The sequence below is a fragment of the Oncorhynchus clarkii genome, chromosome 2, assembly GCF_045791955.1.
Source record: "Oncorhynchus clarkii lewisi isolate Uvic-CL-2024 chromosome 2, UVic_Ocla_1.0, whole genome shotgun sequence".
Lineage (NCBI taxonomy): Eukaryota > Metazoa > Chordata > Actinopteri > Salmoniformes > Salmonidae > Oncorhynchus > Oncorhynchus clarkii.
Window position 1 is genome coordinate 57,408,282 of NC_092148.1, and position 27,403 is coordinate 57,435,684.

General features: G+C 41.4%; 2 protein-coding genes across 4 annotated transcripts in view; both read right to left on the reverse strand.

The window, feature by feature from the left end:
* LOC139370445 (low density lipoprotein receptor-related protein 5) overlaps positions 1-12,999 on the reverse strand; it is a 51,320-nt gene extending 38,321 nt beyond the window's left edge. The window contains exons 1-4 of one of the 2 annotated variants that reach the window (XM_071109932.1): positions 12,778-12,999; positions 7,090-7,284; positions 6,625-6,841; positions 1,802-1,999 (exon numbers count right to left, since the gene is read on the reverse strand). In XM_071109932.1, coding sequence (XP_070966033.1) covers positions 1,802-1,999; positions 6,625-6,841; positions 7,090-7,284; positions 12,778-12,862 — 695 coding nt within the window. In that variant the 5' untranslated portion in view covers positions 12,863-12,999. The remainder of the gene's footprint in view (positions 1-1,801; positions 2,000-6,624; positions 6,842-7,089; positions 7,285-12,777) is intronic. The other variant, XM_071109923.1, reaches the window with a different exon arrangement.
* Positions 13,000-15,716: 2,717 nt separating this feature from the next.
* On the reverse strand, positions 15,717-27,128 carry c2h11orf24 (chromosome 2 C11orf24 homolog). Of its 2 annotated transcripts, none has more exons than XM_071109947.1 (4): positions 26,947-27,128; positions 24,107-24,342; positions 17,663-17,788; positions 15,717-17,461 (listed from the first exon to the last, which is right to left on the reverse strand). In XM_071109947.1, exons 2-4 carry the CDS (start codon positions 24,243-24,245, stop codon positions 16,521-16,523), a joined length of 1,206 nt encoding a protein of 401 aa, XP_070966048.1. In that variant the 5' UTR covers positions 24,246-24,342; positions 26,947-27,128; the 3' UTR covers positions 15,717-16,520. The 2 variants fall into 2 exon arrangements, with proteins under 2 accessions (XP_070966048.1, XP_070966054.1); XM_071109953.1 differs by lacking the exon at positions 26,947-27,128 and adding an exon at positions 25,621-25,714 and having other exon boundaries at positions 15,736-17,461.
* Between the last annotated feature and the right edge of the window lie 275 nt (positions 27,129-27,403).

A 27,403-nucleotide genomic window follows, 5' to 3' on the forward strand; every position in this document is an offset into this window, starting at 1 on the left:
ACTGTGTTGGACGCTGGGCTGAACGGCGGTGTAGTTTATCAAGCAAATATTCAACCTAGTTAAAAGCAAGAACAATGACCATAATCTATTGAGCCCATTTTTATCCGTCTCAGACAGATAGATACACTTTTACTCCTGTTATGTTAGCACACAGACTGCATGAGAGGAACATACACAACAAAAAGGATAGAGACAGTTTGTGAAAGTATGCCTTATCTATTTTGAAGAACTAGTCACATGATTTAGTCAGACAGCTCTGCAGCATGCTTAGTCAGGCTAGCCTAGCTAAACAGGATGACTAAAGACAATACAGTATGGGGAGCACAGAACGTTGTCTGGCTGGCAGACTGCTACTGCCTGAGCAGAGATGACATGACTTCAAGAAATGAAAAATTAAGTAATCAATTAAAAAACAAAGTAATATCCACAACGGAAATATTTTATTTCATAGTAATTTGCCATTTTTCTATTGACGTCTACCCAATGCGGACCTGAGACAATGCAATATTTTCGATGTTCTGGCAATTGAATGTTAACTACTTTTGGCATTGGAGTTCCATTAAAAAGCTCAAATCATTTGAATGCCATTATTTCACAAAAAGTGTAACCAAAAATTGATTTAAAAAAAAAAATAAAATAAAAAAAAAAAATCAAACAAACCTCAATAAGCACTAATCGCTCAGCATGAATGATTATTCAAATTCTATACTTGGAATATAGTGGGCAGCACCTTGAATACATTGTTGTTTGACATGACAAAGAAAGAATAAGACGGGGAGGAATTATTCACAGGGTAGGTGCCAAAGTGTTGGTCAGTGTTTCCAGGTGACCCAAATTAGATGTTAAATGACGTTTTATTACCTCATATAGCTAGCTAACATATTCATGCTTCGCCTATTCCGCTTTGATTTAGAAGATACCGTGGCACAAACATGATCGTCTAGGCCTACACGAGCACTGGCAACATGCTGTATTAAATAGCTATGTTTGCGCTGACTTAGGAAATTTAGCAAGCTAGCTATCCAGCTATATTAGCAGCTTACAATATTTATTTCAGCCACAACTTGCTAAGACAGTTTTCAGAAAATAAACTAAGTGTAATTAGAGAACCCTTGTGGAAAGCATCATGTCACCAACATCTCGTTGCCGCCATCTGACCGTGCAGACTGCAGTGCCGAGTTAACAGCAAGAAAGTGCTCCGACTGTGGTCGAGTAGCTGCTCTCTCCTTGAGTGACAGGGGGCAGGGCTTGGTGTGGGAAGCAGCATGCAGTAGGAGCACAAAGACTTAAATAGCAAACGGAGTCAACTATAAAAACAGATATTACACATGCTGGAGTTGAGCATCACATTTAACAAATCAAACAATGAAACACGGTTATAAAACTTTAAGTAAAAACCCAAACCGGTCCATCCATCAATACCGGTATATAGTAAAATACGGTATACCACCCGGCCCTACATCTCTTTATGAACATGACCATTAAATCCAAGTTACACAAAGGAAAGTCAACCCATGCCCCGAGGGCCCCAATCACAACTATAATGCCAAGTCAGATAGGGTTTCAACAGTATGGCAGAGGTAATCTCCAGTTTAGAGAACCACAGAGGGAGGGGGTCACAACTGGGCCTACATGCAGAGCCAATGTTTGGATTGGGACCTCCAGAGTCAAATGTGTTTGGATTGGAGGTTTCAGCCGTCTCATCCTCTGAAATTAAGTTGAGTCCAGCGCTACGGTTCAGTCAGATCCCTGGCTGCTTTTGCACAAAGGGTGTACAAACTAATAATGAGAACAGACTGACCGTGAGGAGCCATCCAAGTTAGCTCTGTGGATGAAGCTCAGCTTGGCGTCGGCCCAGTACAGTTTCTGTTCGTCCAGGTCAATGGTGAGACCGTTCGGCCAATAGATGTCCACCTCCACGATGATCTTCCTGTTGCTGCCGTCCATCCCCGCCCTCTCGATGCGAGGCTCCTCCCCCCAGTCTGTCCAGTACATATAGCTGAGGAGGAAAAATTAGAGTCAATAAGTAAACAGCACCCGAACACACCCAATGGTCCTTGACAAACACACCTCTTTCAACTCAATGAGGGCTTGATGAGTTGAATCAGGTGTGCTTGTCCAGGGTTTCAATAAAAATGTGTCCTCAAGCACCCCCAACAGTACACATCTTCATTGCACTTCCCACTATCATTTATGCTGCTGGTACTCTTGCTTTTCACAAGAGAGTAGTGCGTGTAGCTTGTTCCTGTTGTCGTGAAAGTCATCAAACCGGCACTAGGCTACAGTCGGAGCTAGAGCCTCCATGTGGCAAGATATATCTAGGCAATTAATGGAAGATTGAATTAAAATGACAGAACTACAAGTTAATTGAGAAAGACAGGCTACAACACCAAGAGCCAACGAGGAGGCTGCTACGTCATCTGGAGTTATTTACTGTAGGATTCGGACAGGGAGAACACACACAGTCGAAGTTATGAAGTCTCAATTAGCCTAGCTAACATTAACTAGCTTCTCTCGGCTTGATAAAGACAAGACAGGTACTATGCAATGAAAACTAGCAATAAGTCGACTTGGTTGTCATCTCTGCTCCCCGTCACTTTAGAGCTGCTCGATCTAAAGAAAATAGTCAATTTTTTTCTCCAACTAATACTGCCGCATTGTTGTGTTAGGTATTTGTTAAAAAATAAAAAATTGTTGTGTAAATAAAATAATTTGAGTTAGGGATTTCTTAACGTTTAGGATTCCAATTTCGTTTACAACGTTCACCTTTAACACGCACACACACGTTCTCATGTCCTCTGATAACACCTGATAGAAATCTTAAAACTTGGCAGATCTCCAAGTCGTAGTCTGCATGTTGTTCCCAGAATACCTGCAGTGGCTCTAATGTGCACTGCATTGAATGGAGGCTACATTAGGCATGTTACATTTCTATTCATAGACCGCTGAGGTGGTGGATGGACAGGTTAGCCCACCAGCAAATAGAAATTATCCTACGTACACTACATGGCCAAAAGTATATGGACACCTGCTCGTCGAATAGCTAATTCCAAAATCATGGGCATTAATATGGAGTTGGTGCCCCCTTTTGCTGCTATAACAGCTTCCACTCTTCTGGGAAGGCTTTCCACAAGATGTTGGAACATTGCTGCGGGGACTTGCATCCATTCAGCCACCAGGGTATTATTAGTGAGGTCAGACACTGATGTTTGGTGCCTGGCTCGCAGTCGGTGTTCTAATTCATCCCAAAGATGTTCGATGGGGTTGAGGTCAGGGGTCTGTGCAGGCCAGTGAAGTTCTTCCACACCGATCTCGACAAACCATTTCTGTATGGACCTTGCTCTGTGCACTGGGGCATTGTCATGCTAAAACAAGAAAGGTCCTTCCCCAAACTTGGAAGCACAGAATTGTTGAGAATGTAATTCTATGCTGTAGCATTCAGATTTCACTTCACTGGCACTAAGGGGCATAGCCCAAACCATGAAAAACAGCCCCAGGCCATTATTCCTCCTCCACCAAACTTGACAGTTGGCACTATACAATCGGGCAGGTAGCATTCTTCTGGCATCCACCAACCCAGACTTATCTGTCAGACTGCCAGATGGTTAAGCGTGATTCATCACTCCAGAGGACACGTTTCCACTGCTCCTGAATCCAATTGCGGTGAGCTTTAAATCACTCCAGCCGACGCGCATGGTGATCTTAGGCTTCTGGCGGCTGCTTGGCCATGGAAACCCATTTCATAAAGCTGCCGACGAACAGCTCGTGCTGACGCTGCTTCCAGAGGAAGTTTGGAACTCTGTAGTGAGTGCTGCAACAGAGGACAGACAATTTTTACATGCATCAGCACTCTGCAGCCCCTTTCTGTGAGCTTGTGTGGCCTACCACTTTGCGGCTGAGCCATTGTTGTTCCTAGACGTTTCCACTTCACAATAACAGCACTTACAGCTGGGGCAGAAATTACCAACTGACTTGTTGGAAAGGTGGCATCCTATGACGCTGCCACGTTGAAAGTCACGGAGCTCTTCAGTAAGGCCATTCTGCCACCTATGGAGTTTGCATGGCTGTGTGCTCAATTTTAAACAACTGTCACTAACGGGTGTGGCTGAAAAAGCAGAATCCACAAATATGAAGGGGTGTCCACATACTTTTGGCCGTGTAGCGCATGTTAAAATGGACAGAATCAAAATGCTGTTAGAACTGAAAAACTGTTGTAAAATAACCTGGCACAAACATGCAGAATTTTATGAACAATGTATGAGCTGCCTCCAGGTTTCCCGGTTGTCCTGGTCTATGGCTTACTCTGTTTTTCCATTTAACAAACTGGCTAGAGAAAGTATTGGGTGTGGTAGACTGTCTTACTACTACTCATAGGCTACTCACAATAAGAAGACAGACACTCAGAGGTCAGTTTTGGGTCAATAACATCAGTGTTGTTCCAGTGTTGTACAAGGTCAGCTAGAATGCAGATACACTGAGTATACAAAACATTAACTGCCGTTTCCATGACAGACTGACCAGGTGAAAGAAGGATTTTTAAGCCTCGAGACATGAATTGTGTATGTGTGCCACTCAAAGGATAAATGGGCAACACAGAATATTTAGGTGCCTTTGAACTGGGTATGATAGTATGTGTGCCAGGCGCACCGGTTTGTGTCAAACTGCAACACTGCTGGGTTTTTCCACACTCAACAGTTTAGTGTGTGAATCAAGAATGGTCCAAAGGTCCAGGAATGGGAGGGTCATAGTGTTTGGTATACTTCTGTAACATTAGGGATAGCTCCATGTTCCCAGAGCCCCCCTGACGCGCATTAGTCAGGATGATGTGAATTCCTTAACTCTAGGCCCTGTGAGAGCAGAGCACCTTGTGGGTTTCAGTTGCATTCTAAACACCCCCAAAAATGGATATACTGTACGAGCAACTAACTCTCAGACATCACGTTCCAACAAGAGCCAATAAAAGCAAAGATATTTTTTAAATTCCATGTCTTTTGATAGGAAAAGTCTGACATGTAGATTTGTGCCAGAATGGATCGCCTACGTGTCAGGGACCCAGTAGCTGATTAGAATGTAACACAGTGCACCAACTGACACGGTGAACAGCCATAAAACAGCATTCCTTTGTCCAGCCGGGTAGAAAATACAATTAAGGCGTCAGGAAACGGGAGTTTGGAGAAGCCCGATTATTCATTCATTTAGCATGTGGTACGACAGCAAGCATGTCACCCACCATCGGAAACTCTTAAACCTAATGCCAGCAGGGAGACCAAGCGTGAACACCCCCCCACCCACCCCTCCCCAGAGACCTAACATATTAGTTTGCCAATGGTGCCAAACTCAGCTAGCACATTTTTCACAATTAAGAGCTTCCCTGCTCCTATACCTCCATTAGAATTAAGTTATTGGTTGAACAAAGAGCATGAAGAACAATGGCTGTGCTGTCTAGGAATTAAACTCTTAGCCTCATGAGGGCAAAGCAAGGACAGAAGGGAAAAGCAACACATGTCAACTCGCATTTGAGACACATTCAAGACGGCCTATTATGCATAAATGGTTATTAGGTATACATATAATTGATAGTATTTGTGAAATAAAAAAAGTTTCATCTAGAGTTGCTTCTAAACTAATAATCAACGTAATGAAATCCGTATCAACATGGGACATAAATGGCACCTCTAAATAATGATCTCATATTAGGTGATGTGGTTGAGAACAGCCTTCCACCCGGCACCACCTCAGCTCATCACAGTAAGTAAACGTTGTGCAAATCAAAATATATGTTAGCTTAAACACACAATCCACCAGCGCTAGCTGAACTAGGCTATAACTGGATCCTGGCCTACCAAGGACTGAACACCTTCCCTCTCTCCCGGGCCCCACTATTCCACCCAAAAAAAACACTACTGAAGGCGGCAGGAGCTGTACTCAAAAGGAGAGATCTCAAAACAGAAAGACTGCAAGAACCTAAAAATGGCTAATGTATTGTGTTTTTGTGCTTCTTCAAGATGAATTCTTTCTCTGAAAGACATTTGTTCAACAAACGAATAACTCAAATCTTACTTGGTTTATCGTACAGTATTTCAGTGATATATTTATTTGAACTGTATGAAGCCAACTTTGTACAGAGAGTTAAACTCGACACCATAATCTGTTTTAGTTTTTATATCGCTATGATAAAGAGTTAAAAATATATTATTTAAAAAAAATAGGTTATTGGGGTTTAAAGTCCAAATGTTAATAAGCCATACACATTAAAAAATAGCACTGAATTGCACTAAATCCATCAACTAAAAAGGTATTCCTGCATTAATTTCCACTGACTGAGGTGGAATTTCACTGACTCAACAATGCTAACAATGGATACAAAACCTTAGTCCCTGGCATAGAATTAGAAACAGTGCCCTATGAGAGAAAAGGGGTCAACTCCAGAGGATCTACGCAACACAACAGGAAACAGACCCAACTGAAAAGGTTTTCCACCCTCGCTCTTCAACCAACGGATGCATGTACGAACCAGAAATACACAAGGAGGGAAGGGGAGGCTAGTGCGGATACATGACCCAGGAACCCACCCTGAACCATGTCCCAGTCAGGGGAGAGAACGAGGTCAGGCCAGAGACTCACCGGTGGGCTGGGTTCAGGGCGATGGCCCGGGGCTGGTCCAGGTCTAACCAGAAGAGCACTTTCCGAGAGGTGCCATCCAGGTTGGCTACTTCAATGCGGTTGGTCTCCGAGTCGGTCCAGTATAGTTTACGGCCCAACCAATCACAAGCCAGTCCGTCGGGGGAGTCGAGGCCCGACACGACAACAGTCTGCCCTGTCCCCATGGCCTCTTTCACAGCTAGAAACAAAATGCCAATATTTCAGTGGGAACACTTAGGTCTACACTTATCAACATCCCTCCATTAATTGTGACATTCTTGTGCGATTAGCTAGATTTAGCTTAGGTTGTATATTTTTTCCAGTTCATCTATGCTTTGCAGAATATATTAAATGCTTAATTATATTTGCAACCAACTTAAAAACACTTACAAATGGAAGAGAACACAACATAAGTCCCTAACTGGCATGCGGCGCTGTAACGCTTACAGTGGGTGGACTGATTGTAGTAGGTTTGCTTGATGGCCTCCTCGCTGACATCGGTCCAGAAGATGAGTCCTTCAGAGTAGAGGAAGTCCACGGCAGCAGCATCCTCCAGATCACTGACCACCACCGCCGACTCCGGCCTCCCCACCTCCACCAGCCTCACATCCCGCCGGTTGGCAAACAGCAGCAAGGGAGATCCTGAGGAAAATGAAAAGATATTTTAATTTATTTTTTATTTTTAAATAAGGTACACAGCCATTACACCCTACTCTCATTTAGGTTGAAATGTGACGAAGAGAAGCCCATGACCTTTCATGTTAGTTATGTTTAGAATCAAGTTACATATTCCACAAGGAGAGTGAAAGCCAATAGCAAAAGCTGGATTGCATAATGTGCCACCCAGTAAGCAAGTGGTGACTCAGTGACTGCTGATTGGGATGGGGGCATTGGATGCATACACACAGACTGATGTCATCACTGACAGAAAGCACTGACAATGCTTGCGGAGAGAAGAGAGGTAGCCTAGTGGTTAGAGCATTGGGCCAGAAACCAAAGCGTTGCTGGATCAAATCCCAGCGATGACAAGGTACAAATCTGTTGTTCTGCCCCTGAACAAGGCAGTTAACCCACTGTTCCCCGGTAGGCCGTCACTATAAATAAGAATTTGTTCTTAACTGAACTATCTAGTTAAATAAAGGTTAAATAAAAAAATGTAATAAAAAGATGCCTCCGTCAGCAATGTTTTACGTAAAAAGTTGTCAAAACATGTTCCAACTTTCTCTTGTTTCATTGTTTAACCTTCAGTCCAAACCTGTAGGCCTAACCGACTAATCATAGACCATGTTGGAGCTGTTGTGAAGCTGCCGTGGACATCAGCTTGTTGCTGCTAAGGAGAACTTCCTCCCCCTGAACAGGATTAAAACCCAGACTAACCACAATTTACTGCCTGCCTACACATCCTCAGAACACAACTCCTCATTGACTACAAAAGGGCTGTGAGGCAAATGAACTGAGATGAGCTACACATTTAAATGTGATGGGAGACCTCATACTTTAGTTTCTACCCCGTCCTCCCCATATCTAGGCCTACATGTCCAACATAACCTTTCTTAGACCATGATTTTATGTGCAGTGAGAAATACAGAAGATGGCTATCACACTGGTACTAGTGGAGAAATAAAGATGGAGAAGAAGCTTTAAAGCCACAAGTCACAGCCTAATTCTCCCATAAGGCCAAGTGCGTCTCTCTTTCTCTGAATCATAAGGTTCATAGGTCAATAGAGTTGTGACCTGGAGAGGAACAGAACACTATCACTGCATAAAGGTACGGAGAACTCGGCTACAAAAATGCCACAATCAGAGAAAGTCTCTAGAAACTAGGCCTAGTCAACATGTGGCATACAACAAGTAGACTACATACTTATGAGATCTCAAGGATGTAGCTTGGAAGTAAGTGGCCGTGTGTATTGGACATTGGAGTGTTGAAAACAAATACGCCCCATTGGTAATCCAAAGGCATTCTTAAAAAGATAGCAGAATGTGGAGGCCCAGAGAGAGAGAGCGAGAGGGACCACCGAAAGCCATCAGGGAGGATTCTTGACACCTCAGCCCCCAGTGGATACATAACAGTGGGGATTACAAAACTCAACAGCTGCACTTTTTATGAGATCTGAGCAGAGGCCTGTCCACTCCACATGCTGCAAAGCAGTCGCTCTAGGTCTCTGCCCCAAATGCACAATCCCAAGAGGCAGGGCCAGAAGCCAGTCTACCAAACAATGCCAGCTCTTTCCTAAACATCCATGACTGGCTCCCAGGCACGATCCTTCACTGACAAGAATGTGGTTCCTTATTTGCCTATCATCATGGTCAAGTGGCTCCAACAGTTGGATTATCAAGCCAGCTAATACAGACATAGAAACGAACAGCATATAGGCCACATTTTCATTAGGGGATGTAGCTATAAGGATATAGTTTAACAACCTTGAAAAATATATTGCCGGTGAGGCAATCAGCAACTCTATACACTGGAAGGCTAGTTTATATCAAAATGGCTGACCCTAAACAAAAACACTATAGTGCTAGTCCCTATTCAGGTCCATCTTCAAAGCTTATGTTTCTGTCGCCCCTCGACAGTATTTCATTTTCTTTCTCAGCAACACTCAATGAAGAACTTTCCATCTGTATAAAACAGCAGGAGGAACCTGAAAACTTCCTTGAAAACACACAATGAAAGCTCTGGCACTCCGAAGATGGGCCCACCGTGAAGAGAGAAATTAAGACTGGGTATATAAAAATATAGGGTTCAGAAACTTAAAATGCACTGCCTCACATGAAATTTACACTTAAAGCTTTTAAAAAAAAAAAGATGTCTCAAAGAGAGAGGAAAGTACAGCCTATCAGATAGGCTACTTACTACCTGAATAAGTAACTAAATTCTGCTCAAGGGCACACAGCTTGGGATAAGATGCATACCAGAGTCTGCTCTGTTTTACTTTTGCACAGGGTCCAAAAAACCTAAACCTATTTCTTAGTAAGTCTAACTAAGTCAATAGCTGCCCTGCCATTTCGCTCTGCCAGTTCAAATGACTTATCAACATTGCATCATACCAGCTTTTCCAGTCAGTCATTTGAAAAGGGGGTGAGTTAGGAACACCTGGATTGTTTGTGGAAGAGGAAGCACAAAGGAACAGCTGAGGAGTCTGAGCTTGTCACCAGGATTAGCTGGCCCTCCACTGGGAGGAGAGACAGGGGGTGAAGGGAAGGGGGTGTCTACTCTACGATCTTCAGAAGTGTCCTGAAAGGAAGGAAGGCAGAAAGCCTCCATTGCTCTAGCACTGTGCTCAGCTTGAGAAGTGATTCCCTCCCACTTATTTTCTTGTTCTGGTTGGGAGGAAGAACAGCTCCCTGGCTCCAAAGCCTTATCAGAGTGCTGTGCTGTGTGTGGTGTCTGAGGTTGTGAGGAAGAGTAGGTGTTAAGGAAAAGGGAGTGGGGGACCCATGGGGAATCTAGACTGCCTGTTACAGTGTACAGACTTCAGCTAAACGTCCTCTCCACATCCCCAGCTGAAATTAAACAAATAACCTACTCATATTTCAAAAACTGATGTGTGAAAAAGATTAAATCTATAGACTACATTCTTCACCCATGGAATGGAATAACATTCACGCCTCAAGTCGTGCAAATCTTCCCATACACTGCAAGGCTTTATTTTCACAGCAGAACAATTAGCCAAAACTGAGATCTATTGGAAAAATAGATCTGAAGGGATTGATTTATGATATGCAGTCACAAGAAAGCAACAGTTACTGAACATGGTCAAACTTAGTTTTTACATTTTAAACACTGAAGTGACTAAAGGGCTGAATCTTACCTTGGATGTATAATGCGAGCGTAATTTAAATGAATACAATCATACATAAAATAATGAGTTTATTTTTGATTGATACTAGTCAGAGGGTAATATAGGATTACAGTGCCTTCATAAAGTATTTCACACCTCTTAGATTTAATTGTCAAATGGATTTCAATTGTCATCATCAACACAAAATACTATAATGTCAAAGTAGAAGACTCATGTTGCATTCATGTTGGAAAGCAGACAACCAGGTTTTCCTCTGGGAATTTACCTGTGCTTAGCTCCATTCGGTCTCTTTTTATACAAATAAAAAACTCCCTAGTCCTTGCCGATGAAGAGCATATCCATAACATGATGCAGCCAACCCCATGCTTGAAAATATGAAGAGCTGTGCTCAATCTGTTGGATTTGCCCCAAACATAATGCTTTGCATTCAGGACAAAAGGTAATATCTTTGACACATTTTTTGCAGTATTACTTTAGTGCCTTATTGCAAAACAGGATGTATGTTTTGGAATATTTTTTATTCTGTACAGACTTCCTTTTCAGTCAGTCACTTAGTTTAGTATAGTTAAGTAACTATAATGCTGTTGAAGCCATCGTCAGTTCTCCTATCACAGCCATTAATCTGTTTTAAAGTCACCATTGGCCTCATGGTGCAATCCCTGAGCAGCGTTTTTCCTCTCCGGCAAGTGAGACAGGAAGGACGCCTGTATCTTTGTAGTGACTGCATCTATTGATACACCATCCAAAGTGTAATTAATAACTTCACCATGGTCAAAAGGATATTCAGTGTCTGCTTTATAAAAATAAAAAAAACACTTTACCCAACTAGCAATAGGTGCACTTCTTTGCGAGGCATTGTAAAACCACCCTGGTTTTTGTGATTGAATCTGCGTTTGAAATTCACATCTCGACTGAGGGACCTTTACAGGTAATTGTATGTGTGGGGTAAAGAGATGAGGTAGTCATTCAAAAATCATGTTAAACACTATTATTGCACAGTGTGAGTCTATGCACCTTATTATGTGACTTGTTAAGCACATTTTTACTCCAGAACGTATTTAGGCTTACCATTAGAAAAGGGATTGAATACTTTTGACTCAAGACAGTAACGCTTTTAACTATAAACATAAATCTCACAACAAAATTCCACTTTGACATTGTGGGTTATTGTATGTAGATACGTGGCACACTATCTGAATTTAATACATGTTCAATTCAGGCTGTAAAACAACAAAATGTGGAAAAAGTCAAGGGGTGTGAATACATTCTGAAGGCACTGTATATGATAACTTGCCCAAATCAATGCTGGGGAAAATGATTTTAAAAATTAAGTGGGCATTAATCTGCCATTTTCCATTTAAAAGAATGGCCATAAAACCCAAAAAGATTGTCTACTTCTTTCAAACTCTAATTGTGTACAATCATGCTAAACTGCATACAGAAATATTGTATTGATTTATTTCTAGGCATAGCCAGCCTATATTCGATAAAAGGTGAACTAATAATTGAATCTATATATAGTCCATTCAGCCCTAGTCAACCTATTGGAAACAGCTGGCTAATAACGTACACACAAAACAAGAACATCTATAGAACTAAACCCACTTGTAGACTTTTAGGAGATGTTTGTGTGTGATTTCTAGTATTTGCAAAAATATGTCAGTAAAATGGTCAAATGCATTTTGTTAGTGGTTTGACGATCTTACAAAATGTGTTTTCCTATTCATTGGTTAAGGATTTTTTTGGGCACCATCAGAAAAACTGTCTCACCCATCTCATTGGGTATTTGTGGTTAGCTACTTCAAAAAGTTTTTGAAAAAAAAAAGAGAAACAACTTGTCCTTCACTTTCCCACAAACTTTCTCGCACTTACAAGCAGAAAATCAAGGACTCCCAAATGACACCCGACACCGGCGATCAATCGCAGTACATTGAGGCCTCGGAGTATAGGCTCTAAAATGAACTTTTGCAGTTCCCCTCAATAATTAAGTAAAGTTGGGCAAAATAAAATGTCTAATTTCATATTTTGGGTTTTGAACGTTTCACTATTGCTGATACATTTTGAAAGCAAGAGACAGTTTCGGCTTGAGTGAACTCCTGCGATTGTCTTGCCACACAGTCAGTATCCAACTTGGAAAGAAAAGACTCAAACGTATAATATTTAAAAGAAAATACACGCCAAGACATGCTAGAGTCTATTAAACTCTAAAATATAAACTTATGGCTACTATAACTACCGACCTCTAGCGAGATACATTCACATATCACGTAGCTATAGCCACATTGCTTCCCAGAACTTTGCAGAGTCCAAGCAGAAACACGCTACTTACCACGAACCAGAGAGAGCAAGCTGCTATAAAACAGTAATTCCACAAGGAGAACGTCCATTGCTAGTGGTCGTGGCTTTAATTCCATAACCCCGACTCCATTATTCGGGTTATTTGTGCAAAAGAAAGTTAAAAATCCGAGCTGGAGTCTTAATCGATACTTTTTATACTCTTGTTGGAAAGCTACTCCAGTCTGCCTTAATAGGCAGAGGCACTGACGAGAATGGAAACGGAAATTAGATGACGTCACTAGACATACAGTTACTTTATGCAGAGAGGAAGAGGCAAAGCGAGAGGAGTAACTGGGCACAATATCTATCTTCTCTAGCAGGTGGCGTTTTTTCCGCTCACCAAGCGAGGAGTTTTGGTATGGAGGTCAATGAATGCCGAATTTGGCTGACAAAAAATGTAATTGCTTATTTGCAACGTGTGGCTTATTTGATCGAACATAAGTTTCGTAATGCGTAGTTTCTTACAATTGTACTGATATAAGTAGGACACTTGACATCCCGGCAACTTTGAGAAAGAACCTTATATCGGACTTGTGTCTGTTGTTCACAAGCGTATCTGCCCTCTCATTGGCTAGAATGGTCCCACCTGATCTTGCCTCCCGACTGCCTTCCATTTTTGAAGACGTTTATTTTCATTGTTACAGTGTACACTGGAGTATCTGCTCCATGTAATGGATCATCTGTGCTTTGTGCCAGGGGTGCCCAATTACATTCAGTTTTCTTGATCGGCAGGTCGGGAGCCCACCAGGAACATAATTATAAATAATGTGTACTGCATATTGACCGCAAGAAGCGCAAACAGATATAGTACAAAACATAATTTCAAATCTTGATTACATTTGGATGTGATCACATAATGCTTCTCTATATATGCATGGGAATAATTGGGTACAAATTTCCTACATTAAAACCACTCTGAGCTGATTTCCTGGTGATTTAACAGTCTTTGTAATGTAAAACTTGATTTTTTTTAAATCACCTGACAGCTCCAATAAATATACTTCCATAACAAGCTATGTTTCTATAAAGTGTCCGTCAAATATCTACTTCATATAAAGTAGCATACAAACGTAGCTTGTATTGAAATGATTGGTGTTTTTAGGCTTAGAATCAAAGATAATGTAGTACATTTGTATGTGACAGTGAGAATAATTTTGACCTGTAAAATATATTGTGTAGGCTACAGTGGATGTCAAAACATCAGTGACAAAGTGAGTCCATCTTGGTCCAGTGCAGGATGATTTATCTACAACATCTGCTCCTCAAGAAAAGTAGGCTATAGAAGGGTATACACTTCCTTACAGAAAATGGCCAGTAGGCTGTACTGCATCAGCACAGAGGATATTTGGCATGAATAACCCTTTACTATTAGATTAACCTATATTATCTATATCTATCTCTATCAGTCTCGATATGCGCGTTGGACTTTGATTTGCTTAGCTGACACTGCACTTAGCCCATAATGTGTCTGAGGCCGCAGAATGTAAACAAGGCATTTTGAACAAGGCACACGCACTTGGTCACTACTAGGTTACTTCTACCCATGTTCTCCATATTATATATAATGCAATAACAGAAAAGTACTTTTATGAGAAACCATTTGCTCTTCGCTCTTTCACAAGACTCCAGGCATTGCAAACAGGATTAGGCCATAGACCTGGCAGAAAAAGCACTCCTCTGGTTGAATGCTAAGGTTCTCCAACTGGCCTGAACTCGAAAGAGGGAAAGTAGAAGCATATGTCCCTCTCAGTGCGTGTGAGTGAGGCAGGAAACCATTCCCAGCCCAGAGAAATATGCTGTAATGAAACCTGCCTTTACAGTCACCTGCACCATATAGCCTGTGGCATTGCCTTTGATCCACTGGGCCCTATCCACAAATAAAAAAAATCTGCCTTTCCATTGGTCTTTGTTGCTTATAAATATTGGGTTTGCAGTAATATACCCACGCCTCAGTGTAACAAATACCCCTCACACAGTAATGAAGTCCATGAGGGACAGGCCCTCTCAAAACAAAAGGCTTCATGTCAGTGAGCTTATCACTAAACCCCTAGCTACCAGCTTCTTACCAGGTATTCATATTGCAGATATTGCAGACGCATGTACTGGAGGCTCTGATTTCCTGAGCTCTCTGATTTGACAGTTACAGCGCAATACTGAGAACAAAACACCCACAACTAGAGCAAATAGAACATTCCCAAACACTGAAGTAAACCAAATATATGCATATTGGCAGCAATATATTGGGGTAAAGCAGATACTGTAGTAACCAATTGTTAGTTATTTTTCTACTAAAAGCAATGTTCTTTGGCAGTGACGTTGCATGAGGCAAAAGGGCTGTTTTATTGCCAAATATTCTCAGAAATTGAGAAACTAGACCCTGTGTGGACCAGGACTTTCACTGGAAAACTGTGTGGGGAATGGGGATAAAATCCACAGTAACGGTTGTTTGAACAAGAACTTTTAGAAAGCATTGGCATGAAGAGAGAAGTCAGCAGAGAAGCAAACGAGAAACATAACTTAACAACCTTTGGCACCTCAAGGCAGTTCTCTCCTAAATGTTACTCTAATGGAATCCATGTTCTCCCTTTTCAGCTTTTTCCCCCCTCAAAATAAATGCTGCCCTGGCGTGTGCTTTGTAAATGTGTCGGACCACCTCCACGCTCATTTTCTTCTCTGCCAATTCATTCCTAGTCCAGACCTTCGCTACAAAAACACACATTACATGTGCATCATATTCCCAGGAAGCTATTACTGTTGTTACACCCCCAGCTGATTGATATGCCCTTCTAAAAACACATTGAATCTCTCCCTGAAACACAGCATATACACAGTCGTGCAGACATGTCAAGAGTCTTACAAGAGTTGAGAGAATCAAAGATTACTAATGCATCTCACTGAAGCGCTGATTAATCCTTACTGACATTACAGAACTTTTTTTTTGGGGGGGGGGGGGGTTTGAAAGAAAAATCAATTTAATTCTTAATTGTTTTCTTTACTGGAAATAACATCTCATAGCACATTAGTAAGATTTAAATTGGCACATAACAGGCCTTCAGACCCGTTTCCAACCTTGACAGAAGTTCCTCCACATTGGAAAGTCTCTCTTGGTTATCATAAACCGTTCCTTCTTCTTCGTCATGGAATGGAGTTCATAAATGGCTAGACAATTCCCTTGGCTTTAACGTTAATGTGCTTCAGTGATCATTTTGGCCTTCAATCTTAATCCAAGGACAGGAATGGTAAACAAAGGAAACATGCAAGTCGTGAACAAAGGACAATAGCATGAAAAAATGTACAAAAACGTACACAAAGCAATGGATACATACAAGTGAAAAATGTACAATAAATGAAATACCAGAGATGTAAATAAAGCTACATCAATAAACCTTTTCAGCCCCTTTTCCACAGAACTCAGAATGATATTCACCATTTAAAAAAAACAGAACACTTAACAGTCTATGGTCATAATCCTATTGGTTTGATGTGGAATACTAATCTGCATAGAAATGTAAGACATAGAAATATAGGACTAACAAACCAATGTGGTGATACAACAGCAGGGGCAACTTATATTTGAATAATCTCTGTATGCTGGAGTACCTTTAAGACAGAAATGTTACACAATACTAGGGCAAATCTCTTAACTCATGTATGTTATTAACCATTTCCGATAAAGAAAATGTAAAAATAGAAATAACCGAACCATGTTGAAATGTAAACACTCAACTATCACTTTTAAACGCCTGAGTCAGAATACATTCCATTGATGAGATAGTCCACCTGGTTGTAGTCTTTCCTCCTGTAACTCTTATAGGCCTGTGTGAGGAAGAGAACAACTGTAACTAGGAAGAAGAGGAGGCCAAACAACAGAACAGCCAATAGAGCGCTTGTGTCCACCAACTGGCGAGTCAGAATCTCGCCGGCAACAACATCTATAAGGGCTCTGTTGGTGTCTTCGTCCAGCCTTTTTGTGCTGACCTCAGCAGTGGCGGTTGAAGGAACCATGGCGTTTCCGGAGGTAGCTTGAGAGCTGGGGGCCTCCGGAATGGTTGGTGACGGCTTCTTCTCCTCATCTGTAGGCGTGTCTGCGGTGGTGGTTGTTTTTGGAGTGGTAGTTGACGGTAATGCTGTTGTTTTTATTGTGGTGGCAGTTGTTGGTATTGTTGTTTTGGTGGTAGTTGGTTGTGTTGTGGTGGTATTGGTAGTAGATGGCATTGCTGTTGTGGTGGTAGTAGTCATAGTGGTGGTTGCTGTGGTTTCTGATTCCGTTATTGTCATTATCTGTGTGATGGCTAGTGGAGTCATAACAGTAGTAGATTCCAACTTTACTGAAGTGGCTGTGGTGGTTACTGGACTTTGGACCTTTGACTTGTGGGATGTCTCAGATAGTGTAGTTGCTGTGTCATTCTTGGGAGCTGCCAAAGGTGCTGCATTCATGATAGATGCAGTTAAGACATCAGGAGAGTCTCCAGCAGTTGGAGCCTGACCAGCATCGCTGTGCTGTGAGGTAGATCCGGTCTCATTGAGGGCAGAGGTTTGTGTAGTTTGATTGGCATTATTGCTGACTGTCAATTTATGCGCAGTAGGGTTCTTATGTTGGCTTTCTGACGGAGTTACGGAACTTGAAGACTGAGGGACATGTTTAGCGTCTCTCTTAAAAACACTGATGTCTGTTTCTGGGGGGCGGAAAAACAGATTTAAAATACTGTGACAAATGTAAAGGCATTACACGACATGCATTTCAATCACAAAATTGATGGTTAATTTACAACCCTTGGAAACCAAAAGATTCAGTAACTAGATTAATCAACAAAAAAATATTAATATTGGTAATAAGAAGCTAATAAACATTATCCACCCAAGCATTGTGTACACACCTTGTTCCCTTATCAGGTCAGCGACGGCAATACTGCTACAGTTGGTGCAATTTGGACATGTCAAGAAAAAGCAGGTGGACTTCTCTTTCCAAAAGACAGCATGATCACATGTCATATTGAGTGAGCCTGTGGAATAAAACACACAAAAAAATGTAATTAAGCCAGAAATTGTACCAGTCAAAAGTTGACACCTATGAGTTTGACTATTTTCTACATTGTAGAACAGTGAAGACATCAAAACTATAAAATAACACATATGGAATCATGTAGTGACCAAAAAAAAAAAAAAAAAAAAGTTTAAAACAAAAATGTATTTTATATTTGAGATTCATCAAAGTCGCCTTGACAGCTTTACACACGCTTGGCATTCTCTCAACCAGCATCATGAGGAATGCCTTTCCTTGAAGGAGTTTCTACATATGCTGAGCACTTGTTGGCTGTTTTTCCTTCACTCTGCAGTCCAACTCCTCCCAAACAATCTCAATTGGGGTTGAGGTCGGGTGATTGTGGAGGCCAGGTCATCTGATGCAGCACTTCATCACGCTCCTTCTTGGTCAAATAGCCCTTACACAGCCTGGAGGTGTGTTGGGTCATTGTCCTGTTGAAAAACAAATAATAGCGCAAACCAGATGGGATGGTGTATCGCTGCAGAATGCTGTGGTAGCCATGCTGGTTAAGTGTGCCTTGAATTCTAAATAAATCACTGACAGTGTCATCGGCAAAGCACCCCCACACCTCCTCCTCCATGCTTCACGGTGGGAACCACAAACATGGAGATCATCCGTTCACCTACTCTGCGTCTCACGAAGACACGGCGGTTGGAACCAAATATCAAATAATATAATAATTTGGACTCATCAGACCAAAGGACCAATTTCCACCGGTCTGAGGTCCATTGCTCGTGTTTCTTGGCCCAAACAAGTCTCTTCTTCTTATTGGTGTAATTTAGTAGTGGTTTCTTTGCAGCAATTCTGCCATGAAGGCCTGATTCATGCAGTCTCCTCTGAACAGTTGATGTTGAGATGCATCTGTAACTTGAACTCTGTGAAGCATTTATTTGGGCTGGAATTTCTGAGAATGGTATTTGAATTTATTATGGATCCCCATTAGTTCCTGCCAAAGCAGCAGCTGCTCTTCCTGGGGTACAGCAAAATTAAGGCAGTTTATACCATTTTAAAAACATTACAATACGTTCACAGATTTCACAACACACTGTGTGCCCTCAGGCCCCTACTCCACCACATACAGTTGAAGTCAGAAGTTTACATACACCTTAGCCAAGTACATTTAAACTCAGTTTAACAATTCCTGACACTTAATCCTAGTAAAAATTCCCCGTCTTAGGTCAGTTAGGATCACCACATTATTTTAAGAAATGTCAGAATAATATCAGAGAGAATGATTTATTTCAGCTTTTATTTCCATCATCACATTCCCAGTGGGTCAGAAGTTCGCATACACTCAATTAGTATTTGGTAGCATTGCCTTTAAATTGTTTAACTTGGGTCAAACATTTTGGGTAGCCTTCCACAAGCTTCCCACAATAAGTTGGGTGAATGTTGGCCCATTCCTCCTAACAGAGATGGTGTAACTGAGTCAGGTTTTTAGGCCTCCTTGCTCACACACACTTTCAGTTCTACCCACACATTTTCTATGGGATTGAGGTCAGGGCTTTGTGATGTCCACTCCAATACCTTGACTTTGTTGTCCTTCAGCCATTTTGCCACAACTTTGGAAGAATGCTTGGGGTCATTGTCCATTTGGAAGACCCATTTGCGACCAAGCTTTAACTTCCTGACTGATGTCTTGAAATTGCTTCAATATATCGACATCATTGTGCTTCCTCATGATGCCATCTATTTTGTTAAGTGCAAGCAGCCTTTCGGGTTATGTTGATATAGGATTAGTTTTACTGTGGATAGAGATACTTTTGTACCCATTTCCTCCAGCATCTTCACAAGGTCCTTTGCTGTTGTTCTGGGATTGATTTGCACTTTTCTCACCAAAGTACGCTCATCTCTAGGAGACAGAATGCGTCTCCTTCCTGAGCGGTATGATGGCCGCCTGGTCCCATGGTGTTTATACTTGCGTACTATTGTTTGTACAGATGAACCTGGTACCTTCAGGCGTTTGGAAATTGCTCCTAAGGATGAACCAGACTAGTGAAGGTCAACAACAAAATATTCTGAAGGTCTTGGCTGATTTCTTTTGTGCCTCTCATAGTCTGTTCTGGACTTGGGGACTGTGAAGAGACCTCTTGTGACATGTCTTGTGGGGTGTGCATGGGTGTCCAAGCTGTGAGCCAGTAGTTTAGACAGTCAGCTCGGTGCATTCAACATGTCCTCACCTCTCATAAATAAAAGTAGTGATGAAGTCAATCTCTCCTTGACTTTCAGCCAGGAGACATTGACATGCATATTATTAATATTAGCTCTCTGTGTACATCCAAGGGCCAGCCGTGCTGCCCTGTTCTGAGCCAATTGCAATGTTCTTAAGTCCTTTTTTGTGGCACCTGACCACACGACTGAACAGTAGTCAAGGTGTGACAAAACTAGGGCCTGAAGGACCTGCCTTGTTGATGTCGTTAAGGCGGCATAGCATTGCATTATTATTGATAGACTTGTCCCCATCTTTGCTACTACTGCATCAATATGCTTTGACCATGACAGTTTACAATCTAGGGTTACTCCAAGCAGTTCAGTCATCTAAACTTGCTAAATTACCACATTATTTATTACAAGATTTAGTGAGTGTTTTGTTCCAAATACAATGCTTTAAGTTTTAGAAATATTTAGGGCTAACTTATTCCTTGCTACCCACTATGAAACTAACTGCAGCTCTTTGTTGAGTGTTGCAGTCATTTCAGTCACTATAGTAGCTGACATGTATAGTGTTGAGTCATCCGCATATATAGACACTCTGGCTTTACTCAAAGTCAGTGGCATGTCATTAGTAAAAAAACATGTTTTTAAAGCAAGGGGCCTAAATAGCTACCCTGGGGAATTCCTGATTCTAACTGGATTATATTTGAGAGGCTTCCATTAAAAGAACACCCTCTGTGTTCTTTTAGACAAGTAACTCTTTATCCACATTATAGCAGGGGGTGTATAGTCATAACACATACGTCTTTTCAGCAGCAGACTATGATCGATAATGTCCAAAGCTGCACTGAAGTCTAACAAGACAGCCCCCCCATCATTTTATCATCAATTTCTCTCCTTCCAGTCATTTGTGTAAGTGCTGTGCTTGTTTAGTGTCCTCCCCTATACATGCTGAAATTCTGTCGTCAATTTGTTTACTGTGAAATAGCATTGTATCTGGTTAAACAAGTTTTTTTCCCCAGAAGATAGTAAGGGTTAGTAACAGGCTGATTGGTCAGCTATTTGAGCCAGTAAAGGGGGCTTTACTATTCTTGGGTAGGGGAATTACTTTTGCTTCCCTCCAGGCCCGAGGGCACATGCTCTATAGTAGGATTAAAATGAAGACAAGGCAAATAGGAGTGGTACTATCATCTGCTATCATCCTCAGTAATTTTCCATCCAGATTGTCAGACCCCGGTGGCTTGTCATTGTTGAAAGACAATTTTTTTCTTCACCTCTTCCTCACTGACTTTACAGAATGAAAAAGTACATTTCTTGTCATTCAGAATTTGGTCCGATATACTTGGATGTGTAATGTCAGCGTTTGTTGCTGCCATGTCATCCCTACGTTTGCTTACCATGCCAATGAAAAAGTCATAAAAGTAGTTTGCAATATCAGTGGGCTTTGTGATGAATGAGCCATCTGATTCAATGAATGAAGGAGCCAAGTTAGCTTTTTTCCCCCCTAAATTTAATTGAAGGTGCCCCAAAGCTTTTACTATCATTCATTCTTTCATAGTGTAGTTTCTTTATAAATGTAGTTTAACCACATGGTTTCTCAATTTGCAGTACGTTTGCCAATCAGTTGGGCTGCCAGACTTAATTGCCATACCTTTTGCCTCATCCCTCACAACCATACAATTCCTCATCAATACAAGGGGATTTAACAGTTTTTACAGTAATTTTCTTAAATGGGTGCGTGCTAATTAGTAACTGGAATAAGTAGTTTCATAAGTGAGTCATGTGCAGCGTCTGGTTGCTCCTCATCACACACCAGACCAGCAAATATTATTTACATCATCAACATATGAATCACTACAAAACTGGTAACTAACAAACTTATCCTCTGCAGCAGAGGTAACTCTGGGTCTTCCTTTCATGTGGCGGTTCTCATGAGAGCCAGTTTCATCATAGCGCTTGATGGTTTTTGCAACTGCACTTGAAGAAACTTTCAAAGTTCTTCAAATGTTCCGTATTGACTGACCATGTCTTAAAGTAATGATGGACTTGTCATTCCTCTTTGCTTATTTAAGTTGTTCTTGCCATAATATGGACTTGGTCTTTTACAAATGATTCCATTTGTATTATTTCATAGTTTTGATGTCTTAAGTATTATTCTACAATGTTGAAAATAGTCAATAAAGAAAAACCCTGGAATGAGTAAGCTTGTCTAAACTTTTGACTGGTACTGTATATTAACTCAAGACTGAAGAATGGAACATACCAAGAGCATAGTTATGCAGGCAACATAAATATAGCTGGTCAACAAATAACACTTCAGGAGTTATCCAAACATGTCTCCCAAAAGGTTGCCGCAAAAACCCCTGGGAATTCCTTGTTCACCACAGGGACTAAGGTTGTCAGCGTGAAATGAAATAAGAGTAGTACTGAAAAATAGAGTAAAAACAGTCTCAGCAACCACCGTCCGTGTTTATCAGGAGATCTGGGATCCATTACAGAAACAGATGGGAGAAAAACAGGCCTGTTTACGCCTCCTTTGATCCCTTCCAAACTCGTGTGCTGGAGCTATCCTCTCAGTTACACACCTCTGCCTTAACATCCAGCCGTGCACGCCTGATGGCTCTCTTCCCACTGCAGAGCAGACCTACTGATGAGGATAACAGGTGGGGAAAAGCAGAAGAGCGGAGGCGGCCCTGGGCCTGCACCGAGGAGAGGAGCCGGCCCCACCGGGGAGTCAATGTGAGAGGAGGCAGAGCGAGTTGTGCGATCTCAAGTCTGTCTCCTCTCCTGCTTTATTTTAAAGCTGCTGCTAGGCGCCGAGGAATCAAAACTCCTTTGTGGTTAAAAACTTCAGGTGAAATGATGATCGAGCAAGAAGAGAGAGAAAAAAAAAATTGTCCTAGAGAGCCATTCCTGGTCAGTGATGGCAAACTAACTGGAAGGCCAGATGCTTTGTGTTTTTAATGATTCCCCAGCTGTTCCAAATGGGACGGGAAAAGAGTGTGGAGAGTTGGAAGTTGAGGAAAGCAGGGAGAGGGGGTAAGAATATCAATGTTGCAGATGGCCCCTCCCTCCCCTTCCTCTTAAGTTACTAGGGGGCCACCCTATGCTAGGGGCATGACGTGTCCCAAACATACAGGTCTCTAAGCTGGAATGCTAAATGATTATGTATTTATAGCTCTCTGTCATACCACACATTACATGCTTCCAGATGGTAATGGCGACCTTGTTTTCATGCCCTACTACTTTTCAAACCCACATTGCCTCTCGGAAACCCTGTCGCGTGTTTAGGGTGGATCATGTGGTGTAACTGAAAGAAGGCTGGGCCAGTTACAACTAACTCCTCCCATGGAGATAACTGCCTTTGGGTTATATGTAGCGATGCATTTGCTGCATAAATCTGACCAGACTCAGGTGGTGCAGCAAGAAGTATTGTAAGATCTAATTTAAAGAAGAACCTGTCATGACAAAGGCTGCGTTTACACAGGCAGCCCAATTCTGATCTTTTTTCCCCATTAATTGGTCTTTTGAACAATAAGATCCAAAAAATATCTGATTTAAAGAGATGTGATTGGGCAAAATACAAATTAGTGGAAAAAAATAAATTGAATTTGGCTGTCTATGTAAATGCAGCCTTTACACTCATGGGGTAAGGCTCTCCAAAGCAGCGCCAGGCACATACACAACACAGCAAGACCTAAGAATCCCTTTCATCTTAAATCTGAAACACATGGTTGCTTTGAAATTATATGTCCTTCAGTAGAAAGATGTGATTTGGGGGGAAAAAAATAACATTATGGCTACTCCCATATCGGCAGTGTTCCTGCTTTATCCAAGAGGTAAGCTTTGAGATGTAGGTAGGTAGGTAGCATGCATGCAGCTTATCTTTTTCTATAAGAGCTTCCTTCAGGTTATTAGTGACTAACGTTTATACGAGGAGTAGTAAGACAATGTATCAAACATTGGTGAGCTTTAGTGGACTGGAGTACATTCCACAACCAGAACATATTTGATATATTTTCAGTCAAATAGAGTTGGAGCTAAGATATAGTATTTGTGTGTGTTTTCACTTTTCACCTGTGGCAACACACCTGATTTGTTGATTTTCTGATTCAAAACTTACATGCTTCAGAGCAATGGGTTTGCTCTGTCATTGTCTGGCTGGCCACAATGCTGAACTGGCTGGCCACATGGGATGACAGACAAGGTAGCACCAGGAGCCCAAGGACAGGGGACAGGACGAGGAGAAGATGCAGGGTCATGGTGAAATGGTGGCACACACACTGGGCAGGGAGAGGAAGGTGGTGGACACGAGTCACAATGAAGGCAGGGGACACACCACCATCACAGCTCTAACATCTACAGGAGGGCACAGAAATGGAAAAAGGTCTTATTAAAGATATTTACAGCCGTCATCATCCCATAGAATTGCATATAATTTACAGACATGTGTTTGCATTTTAATGTTGTACTTTTATCTTCCATAAAGCCATGGTTGATGGATCACTTCCATCTCAATTTTATTCAAAGACACGCATTGCCATTAAAATAATGAATTGTGAAGTTTCACATTTGTAGCGAAAAAGACAAAAACATGTTTGATTCTGGCTCCAGGTAGCCAATGTCTGTGCCATGAGCTGTTTAGAGACCAATTGCAAGTTTGACTCATGAGCAGCATCTAGCGGGATTACTACAAAACATACAACTGTTTTAAAATTCTATCGCCTGTTACAAATTGATGATATAGTTCAAGTTTCATGTAACATCTGAGGACATGTATAATGATTTTTCGATCTAGCCTAGTTAACAAAGAATAGACAGAGGGATAGATGCTTGTAGCAGAACACATATTTCACCATTGTACTGGGCAGCGTAGTCATTTCTGATACCATCACAATTCTGATACCATAAATAGGCTATCATACACGTATATTTGGATACATCCATAACAATGAGCTAATGATGAAGGCGCCATTTCACCTGGCATAGAAAATGTGCTCACTCGTCAAGACACTGTTGTTCAGAGGAGCTAGCTAACACAATCACTTCAAACTGAAGCTGGAAAGACTGCAAACTACCTGCACTTCGTTTTGACTTATTTTCATTTCTTTGTATATATCCATTAAAAGTATGCCAGTTGATTCATGATTGACTGCCTAAGAAACGCTGTCTGCTTGTCTGTCTCGATCATTACAGCAATACAAGGTTAATACAAATCTCCGCTGTTGAAAACTAAATGTTAGTCTAAAATAAAATGTGATAATGTCTAGATGCTTTTTATAGTGGAGATCAAGTTTATAAATTGCCTGGCTGGGCTGATGAGAGTGGATTGCGCAGTGAGATGGAACAGTAAAAAGGCACTTTAACTCACAGATGTCATTTGTGGTATAGACATCGGCTGGAATGCGGTGTTGTATAAAATTCAGTTGTTCAACAATTCCGTGGCCCTCACAGCGGTTTTAGCATTCCAGAATATTGTTAAATCCTTGAGGACACTCACTGTTTATAGAGTAAGATGACAGTTGACTATTCTGTATCATGTTATACAGTAGTAAGAAGCCAACCCAAATATCATACCATTGTCAGACACCCAGAAAAGGAACATGCATACATTCTACAAGAAACAAAATCTCTCACCATTGCTGTCCTCAAGATATAATGGTTACACCTTTTCAGACCTCTTGTTGGCTCTGCCCTAAATGTAAACACCACTTAGCTGAACAAATTGCCATAATCCACTGCATGCGTGCCAACGTGGTGATCATGTGATGAACAGATTTCACTCCACTCTATTCTCCACCCAACTTTCATTGCACAAATGGACAGTTTATAGAGTAGTTAACTAGTTACATGTGTATGAAAAACACCAGGGACGTCTGGCTTTGTGTATTTATTACCAATGAGCATTGGCAATATGGTTTAACCTTAACGTCCCATCATCAAACCACGCTAGCTAGCTATATTTGTTTTGTAGGAGATTTTCCAGTCATCTGATGATTCTCAGTACCTATACTGTTCTCTTTGAAGTAGAAATAATAATCAATATAAGTTTAAATATTAGACATGTGTAAGCAGAATGAAGGCTGAAGCCCATGTGAGTGTACAAAGCTGGATCAACATCGAATCCACCATTGGACATGTAAAAACAAAACGTAAGCAGAATCTGTGTAGATGAGGCAAGGTAAACTAACAAGACGTGACTGGTCTGGGCTATATCTGGTCAAGTGAAGGCTACTGGACACGCACATGAGTTAATCACACAGACAACATCAGCCTGAACTTGTAAAGACCTTTGGACAGGAACATTAGCTAAGGGGTATGCATGTCACACCCCCAATAGAATATATGCCCCAATATCTGAACCAAAAAGAGAATGGAAACTAAGTAAGACAACATGATTCGTAAAGTGGAGTGACAATGTTATTTAAGGGTAAAACTGTATAAAAGCCCAGCACTAAGAATGAGGCAGTTGTTCCATGGAATTTCTCAGCTTCTGTTACTTTTGTAATAAAGTCTAATTGAATTTACAAGTTCCTGTATCTGAGAAGTATTTGATCTAATATTTTCTAGAACAGTTTCCTGAACACTCAACAAATATCTGTCTTCAGACCTCTTCCCCCAGTCATTTTGATAGCTGCTAACTTAGCTAGAAGCCAACAGTTATGGAGTTAGTTATTAGCTAGCTAACAACATTGTGCTTCCAACAATTAACTTCACCTTTTGGCTGTAGCTACGCTACTGAAATTAAGAGACAGTTTCACTGTGTTGCACTAGCTGTCCATGTGGCTGATTGTGTAGCTAACAGGCCAGCGTTTCTAGACCGGCAACAGTTTGCAAATCAGGATAGATACCATCAAATCCACCGTAGGTAGTCTAGCCACTACCCCCACTATTTGCTACCTAGTTTTAACGTAGTAGCTAGCGGCCATCTAGCTAACGTTAGCCAAAGACCAACTCACTCACCCAGGCAGGAGGAGGCTAAATGCACAACTTTTAGCCAACTTCTGTTCTTGTAGCTAACACCGTAGTAGTTAACGATCTACGTATGGGCTAAAAAGCTATGTCATGACACGCAGTCAAACACATCCTCCTTCCCAACACATACTATTTAGCTAGCCATTAACCTCATAGATGAGAACAATGATAAAGACATTTCACCGGATGTATAACTGTGAAGCATCCGCCTGGCGTCCCCTCACTACCAAATATGGCGGTGAGGGGAAGCCCAGTTGCCGGCAGTGGGAGAAGATGGAACGAGATGGAATTTTGGCCGACATTCTGCAAATGCTCTCATCGATGAAATATTTGATCACAATACAGTTTTCTGTTCCCAAAACTAAAATCTATCGCGAACAGAGTGACTAAGTTTGGTAGACTATACCCTTTGCCAAAGTTTCAATTTTTTTTTATTGTTTAGTAG